The sequence below is a fragment of the Chlorocebus sabaeus genome, chromosome 26, assembly GCF_047675955.1.
Source record: "Chlorocebus sabaeus isolate Y175 chromosome 26, mChlSab1.0.hap1, whole genome shotgun sequence".
Lineage (NCBI taxonomy): Eukaryota > Metazoa > Chordata > Mammalia > Primates > Cercopithecidae > Chlorocebus > Chlorocebus sabaeus.
In genome coordinates this window covers 32754169-32781731 of record NC_132929.1, presented here as the reverse complement: position 1 = coordinate 32781731, position 27563 = coordinate 32754169, and the positions used below count along the sequence as shown (strand labels likewise).

The 27563-nt window shown below is 37.1% G+C and overlaps 1 protein-coding gene across 12 annotated transcripts in view; it reads right to left on the bottom strand.

Moving 5' to 3' along the window:
* TCF12 (transcription factor 12) overlaps positions 1 to 27563 on the bottom strand; it is a 364983-nt gene that overhangs the window by 67286 nt on the left and 270134 nt on the right. For 8 of the 12 annotated variants that reach the window (XM_008016475.3, XM_038010019.2, XM_008016474.3 and 5 more), the window contains one exon: positions 23155 to 23207. In XM_008016475.3, coding sequence (XP_008014666.3) covers positions 23155 to 23207 — 53 coding nt within the window. Of the gene's footprint in view, positions 1 to 363; positions 664 to 5654; positions 5926 to 23154; positions 23208 to 27563 lie in introns of those variants that run through there. The other 4 variants (XM_038010022.2, XM_038010021.2, XM_008016483.3 and 1 more) reach the window with 4 other exon arrangements.

Here is a 27563-nt window from a genome sequence, read left to right as displayed (position 1 = left end):
GAGACCAGCCTGGACAACAAGGTAAAACCGTGTCTCTACTAAAAATACAAAAATTAGCCAGGCATGGTGGTTGGTGCCTGTAATTCCAGCTACTCGGGAGGCTGAGGCAGGAGAACCGCTTGAACCTGGGAGGGGAAGGTTGCAGTGAGCCGAGATCATGCCAATGCACTCCATCCTGGGTGACAGTGCAAGACTCCATCTCAAAAAAAAAAAAAAAAAAAAAAAAAAAGAAATACACAATCTAATATATTGCAGAAAAGGATAAAACAAAATCTCACAGATTTTAATAAAAAGCGATTAATATATACTGCTTTCCATTAAACAAGTGAATTAGAAGCTATATGAACAAAGAAAAAGGCTTACCGTTTTCCCATTGTAGTAATACATCAAAGAATTGCTGCCCATTCCAGGGACAGGATAAGCACAATACATGTTGATTTTGAAAACGTTACTATTTGTAGCTAATGCACACAGCTTCTCTCCAAGACATATATCCAAACAGGCAAAGGGAGTAAGTCTTCAGTACTATGCATCCACACATGGATCTACTCAAAAGGAACTTATGCAAAATAGGACTGAACCAACTCACAGAGCACAGAGGGAGGGTTTATGCTGTAAGTAACCTCTTTCAATTTCTATCAAGTCCTTGCATTGGTGGAGGATACCAAGAAGACAAAATTTGAGGTATTAAAAAAATACAAGTCACTTGTAAGTGCTAAATAGACAGATATGTCCTGAATAAAAACCCAAGAAATTATTAGATTTGTCTCATATATACACACACAAAGGAAGGCAAACTGACAGATTTTCTGCTAATCTGTTTTTAGTTTTAATTAAATTAGAGCACTTGTGGCAGAGAAACCTAGCTTGCTACACCTCCAGCCTTACCATCTGGCATGGTCTAAAGTTGCTTCAACTTTGATAAACACATGATCAAGTAATCAGGAATTGGAAACACTGAATCATGTGTAACAAGAAGGATCTAGACAGTTAATCTTGTATAAAATCACTTCCTGGAGAAAGCGGACCATCATGCAAATACCTCTTAACTAGCCAGAACAAACCATACTTTAAGTTACAAAAATTATGTTGAAGAAAATTGAAAAGAGCACATTTTATTAAAAAGCGTAGTCCAAAAATCAGATAGATTATCTTGAAAATAAATTACCTGTTTCTAAAACAGAAACATTTAATAATACAGATTTTGTTATAAACCTCCTTGAATTCTTCATACACACCAATTAAAAGTTCGTAAGATCTTGCAATAGGATTGCTCTTAAAAAAAATCCACACCTTTCATATAAAGTATGAAAGAATAAACTGAACAGTTTCCTATAAGTCTTTCCTCTGTTTGTTATTGTTCTTAATACTTTGTATATTCATATTTTTATGTTAATACTCACATTTCTCAGACAGGAAAAATAATAAGTGTGGGAATAAATGTCTTACAGACATTTCTAACTCATACTTCGAAGTCAAAAGGTTTTGAAAGTTGTCTACAAAAACATATGTCTTTCACACAGACACGTCTTGCTAGTTAAATGTTTTCCAATCAATCTTTTGCTGTAATTATAACCTGGAAAAACAGAATAGCAACTTTCCCTTTTTGTCTCATTTCCCTTCATCAAAACCTCTTTGTACTATCCTTCTCTCTGTGCCTTGTAGGTTCTAATGGGATTGTATTAATCAGAGGAGAGCTCACAAGCTGCAAAAGGGGCACATCACTTTTTTTAAAGGTACATTTCATGAAGCAGAAATCCTCTATGAAATATTCTAGGAATATACACTACAAGGGACCCCCTATCTCCCCAACCTCATTTTTATTAACACATTGATCAAATTATAGTAACAAAACTAAATCAGACAATAAGGCCAACTAACTTCACAATATTTTAAAAGCTGATAGTATTGGAACAACAATAAAACCTCCCCACACTCTCCAGATATAGAAAAGGCGAAGCAGCAGCTGCAAAAGAACATCGCTGTACAGCAGACTATTAAAATGCCAGTCTACGGAGTGGTTTGTAACTTCCTCCCTCCTGAGAGACCACAAAGACCCATTTCAATCCTTGGAGAACTGTGTAAAAAGCTTTGATTTACAATTAACAATAGCATGCCTTAAAACCATTCAAGTAAATTTTAGTCTTCCACACACAGTCTTTCTATACTGACAGATCGGCTACTCTAAAAACAAAAAACAAAAAATAAAAAACAAACAAAAAAAGGAAAATCAAAATCTAACCAAAATTTTCTTTATTAATTATTAAAAACACTTACTTTTCAATAGAAATTGAGGAGGAACAGGGAGAAGAGAGCCACAAAGCACTGACAATACTTCAACATTTTTATAATCATCGCTTCAATCTGAGAAAACTTTTTTATATTGGTTAAAAAACATCCACCTATTATGACAGTTAAGCCCATTTCTCTGATGCCTGGCAGAAAACAGAGAGGGTACTTACTATGTTGTCTGATAAAACAAACATCATCATGTAAACCCAACTAAGCAACCTTGGTTATTAAAGCACAATGAAAATTTTAATATTTTAACACCAGTTCTTTATTTTAGAGGCAATTATATGATAATCTGAAGAGAATAAACATATATTCAGATAAAAAAGAAATTCATGGTAAAAGCCGAACAGTATAATCAAATTTCTTTAATGAAAAAAAAAAATGCACTTATTTATTAAACACCTAGGTAAGATTTAGTGTTAAACATGAAACCTGAATGTGAAACATAGTTTCTAAAGAGAGTTGAGTAACTAATTAAAAGCTTTTGCTTCTACTTTTCATTATTCCCCTAAAAAACATAAATACAAAACTCGTACATGTGTAGGTAAGACCTCCCCTGCCAATACACACCACAGTCACTTGGTATACACTACTGCCTAAATTGATGATAGATATAAAAACTAAAAACCAAAACAAAACTCTATGCCTGTATCTATAATTATATGATATTAAAAGCTCATTCTTCAAAAACAGTAAATCATCAACAAAACTGGTGGAATCTACATAAAATGTCCCTATATTCTACTTGTATGCTATGGAAAAGTCTTTTAAGTTTGTTGCTCCAAAACAGCATTTTTCTTGAAGCCTGCCTTATCCCCCAAAAAACTAAAACTGTTTGATGTAGATGGTCATTGCTTGATTGCCATCATAAATTATCTTGTACAATAAAATCTTTTTTTCTCTGCTCCCAATTTTTTTAAAAATTAATTTAATCTATGCAACAGCTGTAGCACAATTTCTTGTCCTGAGGAGAATCATATTACAGGAAAAAAATGCATATAGATGGGTCAAGTGCTGTTTTAGTCAATGCAGTTGTTTAATCTTTGCTTTTTTTTTTTTAAAGGAACATGTCAAGGGTTAATCCTGTGACTCAGTCTGACAAAACGAGTCAGCTGGAGACAGGGCCCATTTTTAAACCTGATTTCAGACAGGCGTGCAGTCTGCACAGGAGCTCTGAATTGTCATGCACTTTTTATCCAGAATTGTTTCCACCCACAACTCTACATAATCACTTATATGTTGTTCTAAGATTATGTGATCTGACTCAATATTCATGTCACCTAGTTCAAAAATATAAAAAATCAAGTTTTACACAAGATAGGAATCATTGTACACACTAGCAAAATGATTAATGAAAATGCCAGAGGACCCTGAAAAAATACATAACTTGGAACCATACATCTTTTATTAACAAACTGATGATTCCTGGTTTAAAGATCATTGCATTTCACCAATTTTCAAATACGCCTTTTCCTCCCAAATGTTATCAGGATGTTATGTTTGTTGCTATTCCAGTAGTCATTAAGCACAGAACTAAACTAGGCAAGAAAAAGCCATAATGTGCTTTGCCTAAATAAGTTACTTCTTTACTGATGATTTAGGAAAAGATGTTTTCAAGAAGTCCACCAAGTAAGAGCTCTCTGGAAACTTCAGTTTAAATTCCAGGCTCCCATGCAAAATTTCCCTCTTCCATCTCACATTTCTGTTGATTGGGAAACAGATCTTCCTTGGAGAACTATATAAAATTTCTTAGAGTTATCCCTGTAGTATTTTTATCTACTTTATTAGCTCATTTTTATCCTTATATTTGGATCACTATAACAGTTATAGCTATTTTTCAATGATCCTTAAGCAAGAATGTTTCCAAAGGTAACATAAAATTCTAAATAGTTATTTATTCTAAATAATCTTGAATTAGTTAACATAGGCCAGTTAGTGGTTAATCTTACTGTATATTCTTCTAAAACAAACAGGCAACATTCCACTGTCCCAAAAGCCAGAAGTTCTGACTGGAAAAGTAAACCTAAAACCCACTCATAAGATTCCTCATGAAAAGTTTCAACATTATTTCTAAGTGAATCAAATCTTGGAAAATAGACTTTCAGAGTAATAAATGAAGTCAATCTTAAAACCTGACACATGAATAATTCCACGAATGAACTCTATATTTTCCTAAAGGATGAACTCAGCAAATAATAAATTATTGGCTGCAAGGGAGGTAGGGGTGAGGATAGATTTAAGAGGATAGTCAGAGAATCTGTAAGTGAACAAATTCAAAGCAAAAGAACTTTCCACAATGCCTCTTCTTCCTCCTCTAGCTTGTAAAGAGATGACATGTGAGTGAATGCTGTCTTTCAACTGTGCAGTGTTTTAGTTAGCCTTGCTAATTAAGTCAGATATCAAAATTCCAGGTTTTATATCTGAACATTATATTGCAGACTTTTCTGGTTGTATATGCTACTTTGTAAATACAGTCATTCCTAAATGTTCAGAAAGTTGTTCTTCTGATTTTCTAATATCCTCACATTTTAGAAAATTTACTTCTGCAAGAAACAAATTAAGAATATAAAACTCCAGTGAAATAATGCACCATTTTCAAACCAATTCACTAGAATTCAATGCATATTATTTAAAGTTAATAGTGTTATTGATCTAAAATCAGTAGTGCATCTTCTAATTCAACAATCACTCCCATCTTGCTGATACCCAGTCTATCAGTGAAAAGGCTTCTAATTACTATCTTTCCACTGTATGAAAATCTTAAAAATCAAAGACTTGATTTTATGATCTTTACTCAAGTGACATTCCATGAAAAAAACTGTTCCAATTAAGCCTTAATTGTGATTACCAAAATCTTAACCAAACCAATAACAGGTGGATATTAAAGATTAGTCTGAGTACTGGTAAATAACTTATTTGGATATCAACACATATAAATATACATTTCTCAACACAGTGTAAAGATACATGGTAAAATTCACAAAATAGCATCTGACTCGGATACAGGATATCAGATGACTGTTTCTTTACAAATATCTCAAGTCTAAAATGAGTTTTAGAAATGCTTAATGATTAACAAAATAGAAAACCCCTACCTATAGAGTCAATGGAAACAATCACCTCTGTAAACTGCATTTTTAAGGTAAAAGAACAATTAATTTCCTTTTGACAACCATATGACTATAATGAGGATATGTAAAAACAGCCATATCTCCTGGAGAAGAAAGCAAATAAATCTCTTTCTGAGGTGAATAAATAGTATCCCTCCGATATCAACATGAATAGAATTGACATCATACAAAGCTTCTAAAAGGCAATCATTAGATAACCCTTCAAATGAGACAGAACTATATAATTACCGAGAATATGTAAAATCTGAAGCAAATTGCATGTTTCTTTTGATCACAAACTCACAATGACAAAGCAGTTTTCTTTGAAAAATTAAGGAGGGGGGGATCCCGCTGCCCCTGCATCTCTTGGCTGTCCTTTCCCTTTCCTTCCCTTCGTGAATTGCAGTTTGTCACTTCTCATTTACCACTTGAAATAACACAGTGAGAGAATCATTAACTATGTTGCAACTTGACAATTTTCCTGCAGATGGCTCTATAATCACAGGACTGCCTAATGGTGTGTGTATGCACACACTAAAAAAAAAAACGATGAGGATGACCCCCAGGTTTTTAAATTCCTCAAGAAACCAGCACTTCTGAAGATGTTTCAAGACTGACACAAGGCTTTGCACTATTGACTCGTTAGGCAATCTAACAACAAAACAAAACTGTAGGCAAACAAAGCTATCGTTTAAAATCATCTGTAAAGCTAAACAATTTTTGTGAACATGATGTCTTGGGTCAAATTAGCTGTCTCTTAAAGAAAGTGCCACCCTTTTTTTGTTTCTTCTTTTGGCCTGTGTGATTTTCTATTCTTCTGAACTGGAAAACACCAGATCCTTTCAATTTATGAGAAATGGAACAGCACCAAGATATTCTATTCTATTTAAAATTTATTTTTAAAAAGACTAGAAGTAACATCTGCATCTTAGCCCAGAACCATTTCAAGAATCTGCAATCCAAAGCTGTAAGTAACTTATACATTAAGTTATTTTTGGTCCCCAATCTATACTTTTGTTTCAGTAAAAATTCTTGCTAGTGGTAGTAATTTTTTAATACTTCTTACCTCTAAATAAATGCTGAGTCTACCAAAACATCCTGCCTCACATCTGTGATAATAAAGCAAAAAAGCAACGCTAATTTTTGCTATATTCACTGGAAGAAATCATACAGATCTTGAATTTATGAAAAGATGTATCTTTTAAGAATGGTTTCTTATTACTAAATTCCGGTGACCATTCTCAACAAACGCCAAAAAATACTTCAGTTTGAACACACATCTAAGAAGAGTGAAATCAACAGGGAAAAAGATGGGAAATGGTGTCAGTCATACATTTTCAACAAAGAACAATGCAAAACAAGCATTGTCTGACAAGTACTTGGTATGCTTCACCATTCCTAACAATGACAAGTGTCCCTAAACAGACGCTGGGAAACAGATACAAAACTTGGAATAAATTTGTTAAGCTACTTGCTCTATGTAGCTGTAGCACATGTGTATGCAGTAGGGCAGAAGTATTCTCCCTATCATTCTATGTAATATAAGATGGGCTACTCAGGTCCCAGAACACTGTGGAGTTATATCATGTAATGCGAAAGAGCACTAAACTGGGAGTCAGGAGATAGGGATCCAGGTTTCAGCTCTGCCTCTCAGGAGGCATGAGAGCTTAGAGTAGGTCGTCGACTCTCCCTGAGTCTAATTTTCCATTTCTGTAAAATGCAGGCATTAAACTAGGCCAAAGACTTCCTAGCCATTTCACCACTAATAAAACATTTTATTATGCACTCCACCCCAAAACTCTGAATTCCTATTATGAAAGATTTTTGTCTCTCAGAATTTTTTTTAAAAATTCCATTATGATAAACATTTTTCTCTCTTAAAAAGAAAAATCAAGGCGGGGTATGGTGGCTCATGCCTGTAATCCTACCACTTTGGGAGGCCAAAGTGGGAAGATCCCTTGAGCCCAGGAGACTAGCTCGGGCAACATGGCAAGAACCTTGTCTCTACAAAAGTCAAAAAATTCGCTGGGTGGTGTGCACCTGTAATCCCAGCTACCTGGGAGACTGAGGTGGGAGGACTGCTTCAGCCCAGGAGTTCATGCCTGCAGTGAGCTATGATTGTGCCACTGTACTCTAGCGAGGGTGACAGAGAGACACCCTGTCTGTAGAAAAACAACAACAACAACAACAACAAATGAACAAAAACAAAAAAGAAAACGCAAAGCCATGTAACTGCAGTTCAGAACTTCAGATTAAAAGGTAAATGAAGCATTGTCATGCTGAGCTGAAATAATTCCAGTGAAAGAAACCTAATGTTTAGTTACCACTTTATTTCAGTAAAATACAGAATCCACAGAATTCGTTAGGTTTTTCTGATGTGTATTGAATCTTCTTGTATTCAAGATTCAAGCTGTGATCCACTGGCACAGATGATACCAGGTGTCCACACCGATCTTAAATTGTGTGTGCGTGTGTCTCAAAGTCTTGCTTTGTTGCCTGGCTGGAGTGCACTGGTGCAATCTTGGCTCACTGCAACCTCCATCTCCCGGACTCCAGCCATTCTCATGCCTAAGCCTCCAGAGTAGCTAGGATTACAGGCGTGTGCTACCACACCCTGCTAAGTTTTGTATTTTTAACAGAGACAGAGTTTCGCCATGTTGGCCAGGCTAGTCTTGAACTCCTGGCTTAAAGCGATCTGCCAGCCTCACCCTCCCAAAGTGCTGAGATTACAGGCATGGGCCACAATGTCCAGCCTTAAATTGCATTTTTATAATCATATCTGCAAGAGGCGTAATTAAAAGTCTAAAGCCTCACATGAAATGAAAGGATAAACCAAAAAAGGAATCTGAAAACATAATTACAACTTCTCAGTTCTAAGACAAGAGTCCAAAAGCTTTGTATTCTAATAATATTTATGCCAGCAAATGAAGTATCTAAAAGACTAGTTATATATAACTCCATTGACTAGTAATATGTTCATTTAAAACCATCGTCTTTCTTTTTTATTTTTATTTTTAAAGTATAATTGACACAAGGTCTCACTTTGTTGCCCAGCCTGTTCTTGAACTCTTGGGCTCAAGCAATCCTCCCACCTCAGCCTCCCAAAGTGCTGGCATTAGAAGCGTGAGCCACTGCTCCCTGCCCTATCAACTTTATCTTGAACAAAATAGTAAAACAAAATAAAGAAAAGCAGTGACATCCTATGATTGATAACAACTCTTACCTAACTTTGTCATTGTTTAATTTACTCAGTAACTATTTTGATTTCTCAATAATGTACAATTTATCTACAAGTCAGATATTTTATGTTTAATACAGCATCACCTGGAGAACAAAACATTTGTGGCTATGGCCTTCAAATAATATATAATCCTCTCCAGAGATGGCCTTGTTACAATTTTAGCAAGCAACACAGAGTTAAGGAGTCAATATGGGAGCTCATCTTAAGTAAGTGGGCTGCAGCTCCTGTACTATTCTATAATAAAGATGCAGTGCCCATCTATGACTTGTTTCTTTGCTCCTTTTGGCTGGAGAATTTAGTAGAGCAGCAAACAGGACTATGACACACAAATATGGCTGTAATGAATATGCAGGATGGAAAGCTTACAGGATAAAGTAAGGGAGTAAAAGGTGAAAAACGGGTGGCAACACTACAGTAACTTTATAGGTGTGTGATCTTGAGGACACTTCCTTGCCATAACACTGGTGATTTCAGACTGAAATGGTTGTTATATAAAAAAGGTTCAAACTGTGTTACTGTTGTTAAAATGGAAATAAAGATTATATGAATATAAGAACACGATCTTCTAATGCTAAGACCTCACATCGGAAAACAAATGCATGACTTCCTAGCGCTAATCTAATTCCTAGCTAATAATCTAATTCTTATCTAATAATTCCAATCTAACTAAGGAGCACACTGTCCATGTAAAGAGAAATAACTACAGTGTTCTTTGCTGCTGAAAAAGACATTTATTTTTCTGATGAAAAACTGGAGCTCTCTCTTTTCCTCCCCGAAAAGTATTTACAAAGTTTAAGCATGTTGTATGTTTTATAATATAGTGAGTTAAAATATACAGTTATGTAGTTATCTTTCTCCTGAAGATAATTCAGATTATCTAGCATGTAGCTTATACCTTCTCTGAGTCAGCTGAGCATGGTCCAGAAAGAAGAGCTATGGCTGTACTGCTAATCACTTGCCTTTGTTCATTTATTCAACAAATAGTTATTAAATATCTGTTATGCACCTCTGTGCTGCAGGTGCAGTAAACAACATAAATAAAATAAAATAAAACATTATGTTGCTCCTGGGTAATACAGAGAAAGAATAAACAAATTAGGGCAAATCAGATGGCATAAAATACTGAAGAGAAAAATACATCAGGAAAAGAATGAGCAGGTACTAGGGGTATGTTGCGCTTTTATATAGGATGGTCACAAAAGATCTTCATTGACAGAGTGATATGAGATCAAAGAGAAAACTAGTCATTTGGACACTAGGGAAAGTGTGTTCCATGAGAGAGAACTGCCAATGCAAAGGCCCTGAGGTAGGAGTGTGCTTGACATCTTTAAGAAGCAGTAAAAAGGAGAGTATGGCTAGAGTGAAGTGAGGGAAGGGCAGAGTTGTAGAAGACGAAGTCTGAGAGGTGGCAGGTGTCTTGTAAGCCATTTTAAAGATGTTGGTTTTACAAAAAGGGAAGCGTCTGGAGGATTTTAAGCAGAGGAGTATATGACCTGACCTAGATTTTAAAAGGATGTTCCTGTGTTAAAAAAATAAAAATAAAAACAAAATAAAACTCGGAGACCAATTGTAAAGCTGTTGCCATAATTTAAGAAAGAGGTAAAGGTGGTTTAGACAAAGATGATAGCAACATAGGTGACCACAAACGGTTAAATTCTTGAAGAGAATTGTAGTAAGATAAGTATTATATAAGACTGTCTCTGTTTTAAATTTATGTCAATGAAACCATAACTTACTTCCTTTAGAAAAAGAATTCCTGTATTGTTGTTTTCCATACTTTTCTTTCACATGAGGACCATGGCCCCATATTTTTAATTAGGTCCTCCTAAGACAATGTAGAATTAATGCTGATGGCTGAATTACCTGTAATTTTCCTGCTTTTTGTTTTGGTTTTGGTAAAATACTCCTATTTTGACAACTAGGAATTAACTGTGAAATTGAGGGGAGAAATGGGACAAATAATTCAGTTTCTTTTACAAAGAAAGCCAGTTAACTTATTGAAGGTTTGAACAATCAGAGGAGAAGTTAAAAAGTACAGCTTAGAGCAGGAAGTCATTAACAGGTGATGTTTCCTATTATAGATACATAAAATAATGGCCTTGTAGTCCTTATTTTTATCCCTTTAATTCAAAAAGTATTTCCTAAATACTACATCATGTGCCTGGAGAACAACAATTATGCAACAAAAAACATTTTGGGCTGGACACAGTGACTCACACCTGTAATCCCAGCACTTTGGGAGGCCAAGATGGAGGATCACTTGAGGCCAGGAGTTTGAGACCAACTCTGGCAACACAGCAAAACCTCTTCTCTACAAAAAATAGAAAATGTAGCCGGGTGTAGTGGCATGTGCCTGTAGTCTCAGTTACTCAGGAGGCTGAGGTGGGAGGATTGCCTCTCTGCTTGAGCCCAGTAGTTTGAGGCCACAGTGAGCTATGATGGCACCACTGTACTCCAGCCTGGGTCACAGACTGAATCCCTGTTTCAAAACAAAAAAAATTTTTTTTAAGTTCTTTCTTTCCAGGCTGGGTGCAGTGGCTCACACATGTAATCCCAGCACTTTGGGAGGCCAAGGTGGGTGGATCGCTTGAGTCCAGGAGTTTGAGACCTCCCTGGGCAACAAGGTGAAACCCTGTTTCTACAAAAAATACAAAAATTAGCCAGTTGTGGGGGCACTCGCCTGTAGTTCCAGCTACTTGGGAGGCTGAGGTGAGAGGATCACTTGAGCCCAGGAGGTGGAGGTTGCAGTGAGCCAAGATTGTGCCATCACACTCCAGCCTGGGTGACAGAGTGAGACTCTGTCTCAAAACAAAACAAAACAAAACAAAACAAAAAACAAAAAAAAACCAGGATGTTTTTCCAAAGATCAAGGTTATCTTTTGACTATAAGAATTCTGGCCAGGTGCGGAGGCTCACAACTGTAATCCTACTGTTTTGGGAGGCTGAGGTGGGTGGATCACGAGGTCAGGAGTTCAAGACCAGCCTGGCCAAGGTGGTAAAACCCCGTCTCTACTAAAAATACAAAAAATTAGCTAGGTGTGGTGGCGGATGCCTGCAATCCCAGCTACTTGGGAGGCTGAGGCAGAGATCTGCTTGAACCCGGGAGGTGGAGGTTGCAGTGAGCCAAGATCGCACCACTGTACTTCAGACTGGGCAACTGAGCAAGACTCCGTCTTAAAAAAAAAAAAAAAGAATCTTGAAGACAGGGTCCATATTTTATTCATATTTAAATCCCTAAAGTCTAAAGTAGTTCTTCATTCACAATAAAGACTTATTTTGCTGATTTTGACAGAAGGGATTCATATTCTCCTCACTGGGAGTCTACCAGATGGAGCCCATACTAGTAGCAAAGAAGTTTTCTAATTCTCATTTAAGTTACTGATTTCTGAAATTTTAAAATATCTTTTGTGTTACTGGAAAAGATACTGAAAACCATGATTTCAAATAATGATGAGTTTGACAGTTTAAAAAACTAACAAGCTCAAGTCAGAAAACTTGAAGTAGACATTCTTACTTATTATTTTTGTTGTTTTTTGAGACGGAGTTTCACTCTTGTTGCCTAGGCTAGAGTGCAATGGTGTGATCTTTATCTCAGCTCACTGCAACCTCCACCTCCTGGGTTCAAGTGATTCTCCCGCCTCAGCCTCCCAAGTAGCTGGGATTACAGGCATGCCCCACCATGCCCGGCTAATTTTTGTGTTTTTAGTAGAGACGGGGTTTCACCATGTTGGTCAGGCTGGTCTCGAACTCCTGACCTTAAGTGATCCACCTGCCTTGGCCTCCCAAAGTACTGGGATTACCGGCGTGAGCCACTACACCTGGTCTATTTATTGTTTATTATTAATACTAGCCTCATAAAAGCAAAAAAGGGAACTATTTAAGAACCATATAAAATTTACTTAGATTTCATAGAGATTAACATTGAAAAAATGAATTTTCTAGGAATGGAGGATATTCTTAATTTTTCTATTAAGCTTTTATGTTTAGATCAGAAACACATCACATGATTCAAAAGAATTGGTTTCACAGTCATACATGGGTTGGAACCGATTCCCAAGGTGCCAGGAACTATCTTTAACTTGAGGTTCTTCTGATTTTAGTTTTTTGGGTCAGGGTCTTGTTCTGTCACCCAGGTTGGAGTGTAGTGGCATGATCACAGCTCACTATAGCCTGAACCTCCCAGGCTGAAGCCATGCTTCCAACCTTAGCCTCCTGAGTACCTAGTACCACAGGCACACACCACCACGATCAATTTTTTTTTCTTTTTTCTTCTTCTTTTTTTTTTTTCTGTAGAGACAGGGTCTTGCTATGTTGCCTAAGCTGGTCTTGAACTTCTATGCTCAAGCACTCCTCCCATCTTGGCCTCCCAAAATGCTGGGCATATGGCCCAGCTTTAGGTTCTATCGGAAAATCGGAATAGGAAAAAAGATAGAGATTGGCACAAGTATATCTAAGTTTAAGTTAAAAATTTTAGTAGGACTGTTTATATTAGTCAAATGATTTAAATACAAACTATTTGAATTTAAATCTAATTGTTTCAAATAAGCATTTATTAATACTTCTATACATGGGCTGCTTTTTATGTCCTGCATATTATTACCTAACATGACACTTAAATCCGAGAAAAGTTATTACACTGTAGCACCCACTGTATAAACTGAGGCTCTACCATTATTCTACCTAGGAATATTTTAGAGTAAGGCAAATAATAGTGCTGGAAAGTATCTGTCAATACAATAAACTCTGGCCCAGGGTCTTAAGGGACTAAAGAATACAAGATAATGAGGCCGGTTGTGACGGCTTATGTCTGTATTCCCAATACTTTGGGAGGCCGAGGCAGGCAGATCACTAGGTCAGGAGTTCGAGACCAGCCTGGCCAACATAGTGAAACCCCTCCTCTACTATAAATACAAAAATTAGCCAGGCATGGTGGTGCACACCTGTAGTCCTGGCTACTTGGGAGGCTGAGGCTGGAAAATCACTTGAACCCAGGAGGTGGAGGATGCAGTGAGCCAAAATCGTGCCACTGCACTCCAGCCTGGGTAACAGAGCGAGACTCTGTCTCAGGAAAAAAAAAAAAAAAAAAAAAAAAAAAGAAAAAAGAAAAAAGAAAAAAAAGAATATAAGGTAGTGAATCTTAATAAAACCAAGGAACAGGCCTAAGAAGTATTTAATTTTATTTTTAACTCTTTAGGTCTGTTTTTCACTGGAACTACATTTACCTTTTCTTTAAATCTAGTGCAGGTTGGCAAACTTTGGTTTGTGGGCCAAAAGTGGCCACCATCTATTTTCATAAATAAAGTTTTACTGTAATACAGCTATGCCCATATATTATGTATCATTTGTGGCTGCTCTTGTGCTACAACAGCAAAGCTTAGTAGCTGCATCAGAGACAACTGGCCCACAAAATCAAATATATCTATAACAAACCCCCTTTATAGAAAGTTTGCTGACCCCTGGTCTAGTGCATTGAGGAAATGTAGAAATTCAGGCTAAGATATAAGTTCTAACAAATGGTTCTAACAAATCTGGCATAAAACATAATTTCTAGAACCAATTATTTTTGAAAACTGATAAAATATTGGCACATTACAGATACTGGATTAGGTATTAAACAATAATAGATAATAAAAAGAGAAAACCTTTGAATGGTCAGTACTTTAAGATGTCTTTGAAGTCGATTCAATGAATATAAACATAACAATTAGAAACCATCCTGAGACTAGCAATGTTTTTAAAATGCTTAGAAGTTTAACAACAATGTAGCTATACAGCATACATTACAGTCCTTGAAATAAGATATAAGTAAAACAAATAACTTTTCAAAGCAAAATCATTACAAAGGGAGTATTAGTGAAAGTAAATTTCATGTAAGCAAATTACTTAGAATGTAAATGCCTTTCCTAACTTAGAAATCTAGAGCCCCAAGCATCCCTGGTGATAAAAATGTGAATTTCTTAATCTAATCCTTCTTTTTAATACTTGAAAAAAAATCCTTAATCATATTAGGTAAAAATTAAAAAAAATGTCACGGTTCTACTAATGCTGAACACCCTGTGAGTGGCCTTAAACTCTAAAAGCATTTACATAATTCAACCATATATCCTTTAAAAACCGTATGAGTTACACACACACACACACACACACACACACACACACACACACACACACAGGGCTTTATCCTAGATCTGGTTTGTGAAGTCTCAAAGATCTTACCAGCAGCCAAAGAGTTCAATAAACCTTAAAAGCTACCTGTAAATGAAATGTAGCCATGTTCTTCTTTTAAAAGGAATAGAGAAGTCAGAAAATAACAAATAACAAGTATCACTGTATACAGCCATATCAGTACAAACAATTGGATCCACAGGACTCACTCACTGGTTACTTTTCCTTCTGCTTTTTGGTTTGAAATTACATCAAAGACATTACTGACTTCTCACAAAAATCAGCATCTTAGAATTACACATTAAAGGCTATTCTGACACTGTTCTAAACAGTGGTTACTGTCAGCATAAACAGTGGCTACTTCTTATTAATGTATGAAAAAAATCACTTATGACTAAACTGAATATAAGTTTTGAATGGATTATTGGATAATCCATTTACATACTTAACATACAAAGGTTTTTCTGCAAGTCTGACCCATAAGGTCAGAGAATGAATAAGCCACTTTGGAAATTTTGTATCACAGTAGCCTTCAAATAGAGATACCTTATCTAGCAGCCCGAAATAAGAAACTCTTAAGTACATACAGTTGTTGTGTGTTCTCTACGTTGTTTGCCCAAAGAACTAAGCAAATATCTATTCTAATTCATGTTCAAGATCTGGAGGGTTTACTCATGAAGTTCAGCAAAAGCTGGTACTTCATGGAAATACTATTTATTCCAGAATCGGTAGATTTCTTCCTAGTCTTAAGGGCCTTAGATCATTGTTTATTTTTATTTTTATTTTTTTTAAGACAGGGTATCACTCTGTCAACCAGGCTGGAGTGCAGTGGTGTGATCCCGGCTCACTGCAATCTTAACCTCTAGAGTTCAAGCAATTCTTTCTCAGAGTAGCTGGGACTATAGGCACACACCACCATGCCAGTTAATCTTTGTATTTCTTTATAGAGGTGGGGTTCCATTATGTTGGCTAGGCAGATCTCGAACTCCTGGGCTCAAGTGATCTGCCCGCCTCCACCTCCTAAAGTTTTGGGATTATAGGTGTGAGCCACTGCACCTGACCGGGCCAGATAATTGCCTATAAACTCACTCTGTTATCTTGACTTCCTAGTGACTTCCACAGGACTCTACTCACAGAGTATTTTTCTTGCTGCTCATCTTACTATTTTCATGGATAAATTGGAGCTATCAGTTTCTCTATAGTTCTGACTCTTGACCTTTTTCTTACTGGTTCAGATGGCTAGCAAGCTCTTAAACCATAGTTTTATAATTATTCATTTCCACCCATCCGTTCTGTTTGTCATCTCTTTCCAATTAAAAAAAAAAAATCTTCAGTTTAGACACCCTCAGGATTTAGCATTTTTTTTCTTTTGAATATTCTTATTCTACTTAGTATGTACAGGAGCATGCTAGATTATTAGACATGGTCTAGTAGTCTTTATGGTTTGGGAATACCTCAGGATATTTCCAATTGTCTCAAAAGGTATCCCTACATTTTCAAGTTTACTACAACAAATGACTAAAAATTCACATTTTTTTTTAAAAGAGCCATTCCCAACAAAATGAAATTCCATAAAAACTTTAGGAGAAAGAAAGGCATCACTTTCTTACTTTTTTTTTTTTTTTTTTTGAGACAGAGTCTCGGCTCCGTCACCCAGGCTGGAGTACAGTGGTGAAATCACAGCTCACTGCAGCCTTGAACTCTTTCAGGGTCAAGAGACGCTCCTGCCTTAGCCTCCCAAGTAGCTGAGACTATAGGCACATGCCACCATACCTGGACAATTTTTTAAATATATTTTGTGTGTGTGTGTGTGTGTGTGTGTGTGTGTGTGTGTGTGTAGACAAGGTCTCACTATGTGGCCTAGGCTGGTCTCAAACTCCTAGATTCAAGGGATACTCCCACCTTGGCCTCCCAAAGTGCTGGGATTATGTGAGCCACTATGCCTGGCCCCATCACTTTCAAATTATAGTCAATGACTAATTCAAGGGCCACTGAGCTTTGTACCTGTCTGCATCAAACCAAGAAAAAGTGGAGTCTAAGTTGCTTTGATTAATGTCAGAAACAATAAAGTTCCTTATAGTGATGGAGAAGAGTTAGCAAATTTTTATTTGCAGGCAGAGTCTTCCTCTGTCACCCAGGCTGGAGTGCAGTGGAGTGAACACAGTAGGCTCAAGTGATCCTCCCACTTTAGCCTCCGAAGTAGATAGAACCACAGGGGGTGCCAATCACATCTGGCTAATTTTTTTGCAGTAACAGGGTCTCACTAGGTTGAACTTTTGGGCTCAAGTGATCTTCCTGTCTTGGGATTACAGCCACTGTGCCCTGACAAAATATTTTTCTTGATGGAGTAAATTACACTTTGAGAGTTTAACCAAGAAATGATGGTAACAGCTTTTGTGGGAATATATACATACACACTTTAAAACAATGTACAGAAGATAGCATGAAACTTGATTAAGAAACAAATAATCATTCATCAGGCTATTTATGGGACTGCAAACAAGTTATATTCAAAACTTGTATGACATGTCGTTTTGATGTAGAGTTAATATTTGATACGAAAAAGGTATTTTCAAATGCTATAGAACAAGAACACAACTTTAGGTATTTGGATCTAGGAAGGCATTTCAAATCTCTCTAAGTATTTACTTACATTTTGGAAAGACTTGTTCTGATATATCTTGCTTCTTCAGAATTCTATTATCTACTGTAGCATATAAAAGAAAATGAGCTATGTTTGGAAATACTAACACCAACTTAAGAAATAAAGAATAAAGAGCAAAGAAACTTTTCTCCACCTGAGAAATGCTTCAGAGGGCCATAAAGATGTTCAATCAGTGATTTAAAAAAGGAAAAAAAAAAAAAAAAAAGCGCTGACTCCTGAGAGTTCAGAAAACAGAAATAATTAGAATGAATTCTAGGGGCAGCCGGATTTGATTCAACAAGTTTTCCTTCCTTTCGTAGATTGTTTTTCTGCAAGTGAATGCTTTCTAAACAACAATAGGAGCTGCTACAATTTACCATGCGGTCATTAAGTGCCAGGCACATACATTATATATACAGGTAGAGGTAATGTGAAAACTTTTTATTTCACTATAAGACTTATCCTTTTTTATATCTTCAAATTTTTTTGTTTGCTTTTCATCCAAATTTGGTAAAAATGAAATGCTAAACTTCTTTAAATTTCAGGCTGTAGTGGTATGAACTAGCTATAATAATGAAGAAACATGTACTGAATATCTAGGATACACCACACATATAGTAGGTACATAATACTCTCACAATAACATCTACAATAGGAATTATCATCCCCTTTTACAAATAGAAATTGGAGGTTCACAAAAGCAACTTTTCCAAGGTTATAAAATAAAAAGCTAAGGGCAGGCTGCGCGCAGTGGCTCACGCCTGTAATCCCAGCACTTCGGGAGGCTGAGGCGGGTGGATCATGAGGTCAGGAGATCGAGATCATCCTGGCTATCTCAATGAAACCCCATCTCTACTAAAAATACAAAAAATTAGCCGGGTGTGGTGGCAGGCGCCTGTAGTCCCAGCTACTTGGGAGGCTGAGGCAGGAGAATGGCGTGAACCTGGGAGGCGCAGCTTGCAGTGAGCTGAGATCATGCCACTGCACTACAGCCTGGGTGACAGAGCAAGAATCCATCTCAAAAAAAAAAAAAAAAAAAAAAAAAAGGCTGAGGGCAGATAAATAAAATCCATTATATGCTTCACTGGGAAGTCTGTGGTATTCTACTACTGTAGGTTCTTAAACAACAAAGCCAAATGAAAATAAATTTAATCAGTAAAAACATACTTGACAGAATAAATTTGTTTAAATCTAATATACTAAGCAAGATATTTTCTGAATAAACCAAGGTATTAAAGAATCAGATTTTAACACTCAAAAATAAAATGGTGTTTGATATTAAGTTAGGTTGTAATCTTGGCCCTATGTGTGATTTCTGGCAAGTTAATTTATGTTTTTGAGTCTTAATTTTCTTACTTGTAAGTAGGGAATATTAGTTATAGAGTTGTTTGGCAAAAGGTTGAAGATTAGGATATGGGTAATGGTTAACAAAGTTCCTCACACATGAAGTGTTGCACCACTAACACAGTGACACTGAGGCTGTAAAGGATGCTAACAAATACATTACAAATGTTTCCTTTTTTTTCCCCCCCACAAATTACCAGGAAAAAACCCTGCCCCAAATCCCCACCCAGAGATTCAAAATTCCCTTGAACTTTGTATCTTAGTAAAGATCTGATATAGATGAAAAACAGCTGATGTACATGCAAAGAACAAAGACAAGAGTTGGCAGTTAGAGAATGGGAGGGGAGGTTTAAGAACCCTAAAAGGGAAGGAAAACACCCTGCAAAGCCAAAGTACCACCCATGCCTTTGGAAACTCCCAGATAAAACTTTAACAATTATAAATGCCTTCCATTATCTCTTGGCCAGAATAGTTGAGGTGTTTATCCAGGGTAGACTGCTATGACAACTTATCTCTTCTCATATCTGTACTGATTTCATGTGTTCCCCAACTCAGTCTATCTCTGGAGTAGAAGAGTGGGTTTGCTACAGGAAAATTACAAAGGTTGCAACTTGTATAGAAACTAGTAACATTGTACTTTTAGATGTGACCTCAACATGTGTTTATTTTTTCACACCTCTATGCATTTTACCTGTCCGGTTCATTCTCTCCTTCTCTAACAGATGAGCTGCTACGCATCTTTCCAGACACAACTTAAAGGTCAACTCTTCCTGAAGCCACTATAGTAGGGTTAGTTCTACCTACCCTATGTCACCAGAGCACTTGGTACACACCCTTACTTGCTTCACTGCAATATAATTAATTTCCTGAATGCCTGTTTCTCGTATAAGATAGTGAGGTTCCCGAAGACAATTATGGTGTTTGTATATATTTGAATTCTCAATGTCCAAGCATTATTCTACTGTTGCTGCTACAAAATTCCACTTTTTCCAATCTTTAAATCTGTCTAGAGAAGCAAGTGGAGAATCTCATGTGCTTAAAAAACATCACTTCTTCATCAGGAGGAAGAAAACTATGCTCACTATTCTTTTTTGGTTATTTGTTGAGCATATCAGTTTTAAAACTGTAAGCATGTAGCATTTTAGACCTGAAAGGAACTTCAAATTTCCCACTCCAAACATCCTAAGGGCTGACTAGTCTAAGGCTATACAGCCAATCAGTGACTGAGCTAGGCAGATTTGGGTGAACCATTCACTTAATGTTACTGCCTATACTGCTCTAATGATATTTAATACGCTCTAGTTAGACCTTCATCCACAAGCAAAAGTTACTATTCAGTTGTTCTGGAGAGGAAAAGAGAAGCTGAGGTATGTACTTATGATACCTAAATATAAATCAGTTTACAAAAAAAAAAAAAAAAGTCTCTCATCAATGCTCCATGATCAAATTATACAGATTATCAATGCTCTGCATGCTAAGTAACCTTGCCTATTATTTTTTGTATCAGTATCAGCAATACCAACCTAGTCCTTTCACTGTTTCTTTAGAAAAAGTAACACATATTTTACAGATTAAAGATAGAATGAACAAGCAGCAAACTGATGAAATCCCGAATGTTACTGCCAAATTTCCAATATGGTTTGGAAAGTATAATAGTCAAATCATCATAAAATAAAATATACATAGTCAATTTTCATTTTTATACTCAATTTTTCTTACAGTTTGCATGTCAAAAATTTATAGTTTGCGTATTTTTCAATAAATGCTCTGAAACAGTAAATCACAACTTAAAATTCCATTTTAGATCCGGAGAAGGTAAACAGTATAATCTTAAGTGTTCTTAGGACTTATTTTGTCATTATTTATTAAAATACCTTCTTTTAAAATCTTTCACAGTTAATCCTAGAAGTGGGAAAAGTATCTGTCTTTAAGGTTTTGTTGTTTTCTTTTTTAAATACTTGAGATTTCAGCCGGGTGTGGTGGCTCACACCTACAATCCCAGCACTTTAGAGGCTGTGGCAGGAGGAGCACAGAGCCCAGGAGTTCGAGACCACCTTGGATTGGAGAGAGACCTCCTCATCTCTACCAAAAAAAAAAAAAAAAAGCCAGCCGTGGTGGCCAGTCCCTGCAGTCCCAGCTACTTGGGAGGATGAGGTGGGAGGGTCGCTTGAGCCACGGAGGTCAAGGCTGCTGATTGCAGTGATTGTGTCACTGCTCTCCAGCCTGTGTGACAGAGTGAGATCCTGCCTCAAAAAAACAAAATAAAACAAAAGGGCCCTGAGGTTTCAACACAGCATTTTATCTAAAACATATTTTCAATTAATTAAAATGAATTATTTATACGTCCTTAATAACATTTAATGTACACTAATATAGCTAGTAAAATACAATATATAAGTAGGCTTGGCTTGCAAAATTTCCTAATGGTTCTCAAAGAAATCAAGGTTTCATCAGAATTCAGTGACTTGTTACAGATACCTGAGACAATACAGAGAACTATCTATAAAGAATGCATAGTTACAGAGGTTACTATTCATTACCTCCAAGTAATGAATGTTATTATGATTACAAATGTAAGAAATGCTGGTGACCTCCAGTGTCTACTCTCTTTCCAGGCTGTTCTGTCCATTTTGCTTTAAAAATCAAAGGACTATGGAACACTGAAAATACACTGTTTCTTAATGTCAGGTTAAGAAATGAGATGAATTTTTCATTCACTAATCTGTTTTTTTAACCTGTATAGTTCTACTAAATATTAATGTGCAATTTAACTTTTATTACTTTCATTGAATTATAGTAATAAATTACAAGAAAATTGTACTGTTACATGTTTTAGCAGTACTGTCAGTTTTAATATGATTTTCTGTTAATTCAACAGAAATCATCTGTTATACTGTTGAATCACCTACCCCTGCATAGCACACAACTGTTAAAATGTAAATTGCCCAACTATTTTTAGCCGCTGCTGAAAAAAATTCCTGTCTTCGGGAATAATGATTTGAGGCATTGTGTTCATTTTGTTTATCAAGCAGCTATTCAGCCTCTAGTGGGCCCAAGTGCTTATGCAAGCAAAAGCTTTTAAGAATGCCTGCAGCTGCAAGCCAACCTTCCAGGTAGGCTGCAGGTTCAGAGCACAGCTGCCCTAGGCTGCATAAAACTCAGATCCATCTGGAACTGAGTTACAAAGAGGATTTCAAATTCGACTTTTTATGTATCACACGGTAGAGAAGGCGGGGGAAGAACACAGAAAAGAAGGAAGGCAAACAACCAAAAAGATGGTATCTCTACTTTAGCCTTAATAAAAAATAAAAAGCTCAGACCCATGCTGCTCCTTCTAGATTACTACTTGCCAAGCCGGATATTCCATTCAGTCTATACTTCGATGAGCTGACTCATCCGGCAGCACCTGCGCCCATGTGTTAAGTACTGCCAAATAAAAGCCCAACATCCATTTACACAACAAAAAGATGTACCCTACAAGGCACTGGGGCCTCAATCCAACAGCCTCACGCCCCATTTGTTCTAAGCAAAGGGAGAAGAAAAAAAAACTTCCTTTCTCACACCAGATACTTAAAAATTGTAGGTAGATTTATGGTGCAGGTTCATTTACAAGTACTTTTACTTCTTTAAAGAATAAAGTATATTTAATAGCACAGTTGCCCCTACAGTATTAGATTATCATGGCCATTAATGATTGTTCCACCAAACCTTTCCAACCTTCTTCAAAGCCCTTTATTCTCAAAGGATACATTTTTGAGCAAAGAGGGATCAACAAACTAGTTGCTTGAAAGCTTTCCTGATGCTAGGCTGAAGTTAGGAAAGGCTTAATGAAGGCTTTAAAACCCACAAGGGCTTCACAATGAACATCTGACTTTGTGATTTATGCATATTAATAACCTCAGTCCTACCGAGGCAAGCTGAGCCAAACATGTACTCCGAATCTTAATGTCTTTAGCTCCATTGGGATTATTACAAATGTAAATTTCTAAGATTTTCAGCTATTAATCTCTGTCTGTCCTCCTGTTCAGCAACATAATGACTAATTAAACATCAAAAGACCTGTATAGGAGATCATCTTTGACAGCTACTGGCCTAGTCCTCTTCCCAAGAGGGGAATTCAAATGACAGGGACAAGGAGTAAGAGCATATGAGTAAGCTACAAATCATTCCAGAGAAATCTAAAAACCAAACATTAAATGTGGATTTACCTCAATCAATGATTTTGTTAAGCACTGAACAATTACTATGTAAAGTATGCCCACTGGCATCAACCGAATGTACCCATGTAGCAAGGAAATACCGAACACTTGAAATCAGTTTGTTTACCAACAAGTTAAAAAAAGATAGGTACTTACAGAAGAAGGCAAACCAGGAGGCACCTTTCTGACTTTTTTTGCTTGCAAGGGATCTGCAAATGGAAAACGATACATTTCATCAGCATATTATACTGGAAGGAAATTAAGACTTCAAATGAACAGAATAACTTTTCCCCTAGTGTCTTTCTTGTTTTCCAATATTTGGGAGTAAGCAGCAAAATACAGTAATGAGGGCCTCATTCCTTTTAACTAGTCCCAGCGAAAAATAGGTTCTCCTAAAAAAGTGATACATTCTGAAAATACATACCCCATAAATTTGGGAAGATGACAGCAAATGAACTAATACAAGAAAGAAAACAACGAACTAGTACGAGGGAAAGGAATGAAAATTTCTTTTCTTTTTTTGAGATGGAGTCTTGCTCAGTCGCCCAGGCAGGAGTGCAGTGGCGTGATCTCAGCTCACTGCAAGTTTTGCCTCCCGGGTTCACGCCATTCTCCTGCCTCAGTCTCCCAAGCAGCTGGGACTACAGGCGCCTGCCACCACGCCCGGCTAATTTTTTGCATTTTTAGTAAAGACGGGGTTTCACCATGTTAGCCAGGATGGTCTCGATCTCCTGACCTAGTGATCTGCTCGCCTCGGCCTCCCAAAGTGCTAGGATTACAGGCGTGAGCCACCGCACCCGGCCTAGGAATGAAAATTTCTTAAGAAACTGTTCTGCCGGACATGGCGGCTCAGGCCTGTAATCCCAGCACTTTGGGAAGCCAAGGTGGGCGGATCACCTGAGGTCAGGAGTTTGAGAGGAGCCTGGCCAACATGGCGAAACCTCTTCTCTACTAAAAATACAAAAAAATTCAGGAGATCGAGACCATCCTGGCTAATACGGTGAAACCCCGTCTCTACTAAAAAATACAAAAAACTAGCCGGGCGAGGTGGCGGGCGCCTGTAGACCCAGCTACTCAGGAGGCTGAGGCAGGAGAATGGCGTAAACCCGGGAGGCGGAGCTTGCAGTGAGCTGAGATCCGGCCACTGCACCCCAGCCTGGGCGACAGAGCAAGACTCCGTCTCAAAAAAAACAAAACAAAACAAAAAAATTAACTGGGCCTGGTGGCAGATGCCTGTAATCCCAGCTACTCGGGAGGCTGAGGCAGGAGAATCACTTGAACCCAGGAGATGGAGGTTGCAGTGAGCCGAGATGGCACTATTGCACTCCAGCCTGGGCAACAAGAGAGAAACCCCGTTTCAAAATAAAAAAAAAAGAAGCTGTTCTGTGCCAGGTACTATACTAGGTACTTCAGAGTTTCATTTGTAGAGGGGCACTTAGTGTAATAGTTCATGTTGATAATATGACTCCTTAGCAGAGTCACATTTAGTGTCTGCATCACATTGAGAATTAGGCTTAAAAGCATATTTTAAAAACTGAGAGCTAATGCCATGCTTGCTATCCTATAGATTTTTAAAATATTAAATATGGGCACTGACAAATGCAATGTCATTCAGTATTAGGCACATTTACTTTTAACATTATGTTGCTATAACCACAACTACAGCATTAATTATTGTAAAATTTGTCCTTGAATGTTCATATTTCCAGAAAATAACCTGACAGAGAAAGTATATTTCTTAGAATTTATCAATATAAACAAAAACATGAGTATTTCATATGTAACCAGTCTCACTTGATGTGTTAATTTTACTTATATGTAAAATATAAAACTTGTTCATCTTATTTACTGTAAAACAAAGTGATAAACGCAGCATTCCAGGTTTACACAAAAAATGCATCAGATTCAGGATTTTCTGAGGAGCTCATTATTAGGAACACATGAAGAAGCTGATGTATACTTTTGAAAGCTGTAAAAATGGGAATTAAACAATCACAGCACAATCATTCCTCAGTATCAGTGGGATTGGTTCCAGAATCCCTGAGGATACAAAAATCCACAGATGCTCAAGTCCTTTAAATAAAATGGTGTAGTATTTGCATATAACCTACATACATCCTCTTATATACTTTAAATCATCTCTACATTATGCATAATACCTAATACTATGAAAATGCTATGTAAATAGTTACACTGTATTGTTCAGGGAATAATAACAAAAAAAACTTAAAACTATACATGTTCAGTACAGACTGAATCACCCATTATAAAGGTTTTTTTCTATCTGTGGTTGGCTGAATCCGCAGATGAGAAATCTATGGATGCAGAGGTGGCCTCAAGTGATTCTCTGGCCTTGGCCTCCCAAAGTGCTGGGATTATATTTTCCTGGTCCATAAATGACACCATACAATAAAACATGCAGTTTAACCCATTTGTTTTTCAGAGACAGGGTCTTGCTCTGTTGGCTAGGCTGGAGTGCAGTGGTATGAGCACAGCTCACCGCAGCCTTGATTTCCTGGGTTCAAGCAATTCCCCTGCCCTGGTCTCCTGAGTAGCTAGACTGCAGGTGTGTGCACTGCACCCAGCTAATTATTATTTTTTTTTTGTAGAGAAGTGTTTCACTATGTTTCCCAGGCTGGTTTTGAACTCCTGGCCTCAAGTGATCATCGGGCCTTGGCCTCCAAAAATGCTGGGATTATAGGCATGAGCCACCATGCCTGGCCCCAGCTTAACCCATTTAACTTTGGGCTGGGAATTCTCTACAGTGAATATCCCAGGAGGCTGCAAAGTTAAAAAGGCAACTTTATATGTAGCATATGAAGAAAACTGTACACAATAGCGAAGGGGGAAGCATCCATTTCCTACCGCAAGAGGCAAGCCTATACTTCCTTAAAACAGAAGTGCCAAAGATGAACAACATCTGGCACACTCTGTATTTGTAAAACCCCAACTACTCACAACTAATATAGCATTCCCTTGAACAAAAGTCACATTCTTTGTACGAAAACAGTCAACTGAACTGCCCCTACCAGTTTAGAGCCCATCATTCTACTTAGAAGTCATTATTAGCAAAAGATTCATTTAGGCCAGTTTTTCTGCTGCCATGTGAAAAGAAATTTTTCTTTTGTATTTGGTTACCTACCACTACACAATCAAATACAAAATGTCCGATTTAAAATCATGAGAGTCTGGGATTCACCAATCACTTCTGGGAGGTTGCAAAATATAACAGCTAAGAGATGGCTGGGCGCGGTGGCTCATGCCTGTAATCCTAGCACTTTGGGAGGCCAAGGCAGGCAGATCACTTGAGGTCAGGAGTTTGAGACCAGCCTGGCCAACATGGTGAAACCCCTTCTCTACTAAAAATACAAAAATTAGCCAGGCACTGTGTTGTGTGCCTGTAATCTCAGCTACTCAGGAGGCTGAGGCAGAAGAATCGCTTGAGCCCGGGAGGCAGAGGTTGCAGTGAGCTGAGATCATGTCATTGTACTCCAGCCTGGGGGACAAGAGCGAAACTCTGTCTCAAAAAAGAAAAATACATAAATAGAATAAAATAGAATAAAATAAAACAAAAGAGAGTAAGCTGGCCGGATTCTAATTTCAGCTCTATCATATAGCAACTTACTTAACCCTCTTTGAGCTTCAGTCACCTCCATGTAAAAAGGGGGGTAACACATCCTTTTGTGTATTTCATGTATTGTGACAATACATGAAAGACGCTTAGGGGAGTGCCTAACAAGAGCGAGAGACTTAACATATTTTAGCCATTATTATTAGGTTTCCATTAAAATGTGGGGGAAAATGATTATAAATTGGGTAATTAGAAACTGTTGTGCAGCATGTTGATTTCCTAAAGCATCTAAATAGTTTGTGAAGATGCTGAGGTTGATGCAGATCATCTCAAGAGTCCTTTTAAACTCTGAGATTTTATCAATAACTGCAATGCTAAGAAAGAGCGGCTAACACTGAGAAATAGCCATAAAGAACGTAATAAGAACCCACTAAATGACATTTACACAGGAAATGTGTGGGCCTCTCTGGGCATCAAGAACTACCATATCCCAACTCAGCCTTGGCCAAGTTATTTAGCTTCTCTGGGTCTTGGTTCCTCATTTGTAACATGAAGTTAACATTACCACCTCATAGAGGTTTTGTAAAAATGTAATGTGTACAGCAACACTCCTGGCATGGAGGAGACAATCAATAGTGTCTATCATCACAATCAAAATTAAAGTGAAGAAGATACAAGTTTTAATTTATAGAAAACCTGAATTTTAAGTCTGGATTTTTCTGAAATTTACTCCCCTTTTTCCTAGTTATTTCAATAATTAATTTTCCCCCTGAACTTAATAGTGTGTTAGCTTGTATTAAGTGCTTCTTGTCACAGTATATACTCATACAGCATACTAACAAGTTATTTTTCTAGAGTAACACTGACACATCTAGACTCCAATGAATGTTCCTATTCTGAATAACTCATTAGGTAGGAAACAAGATTGGAGATGGAAAAACGCATTTACAATTTATCCTTTCTTTAATAACAAAAAGCGTACTGGTCTAAATCA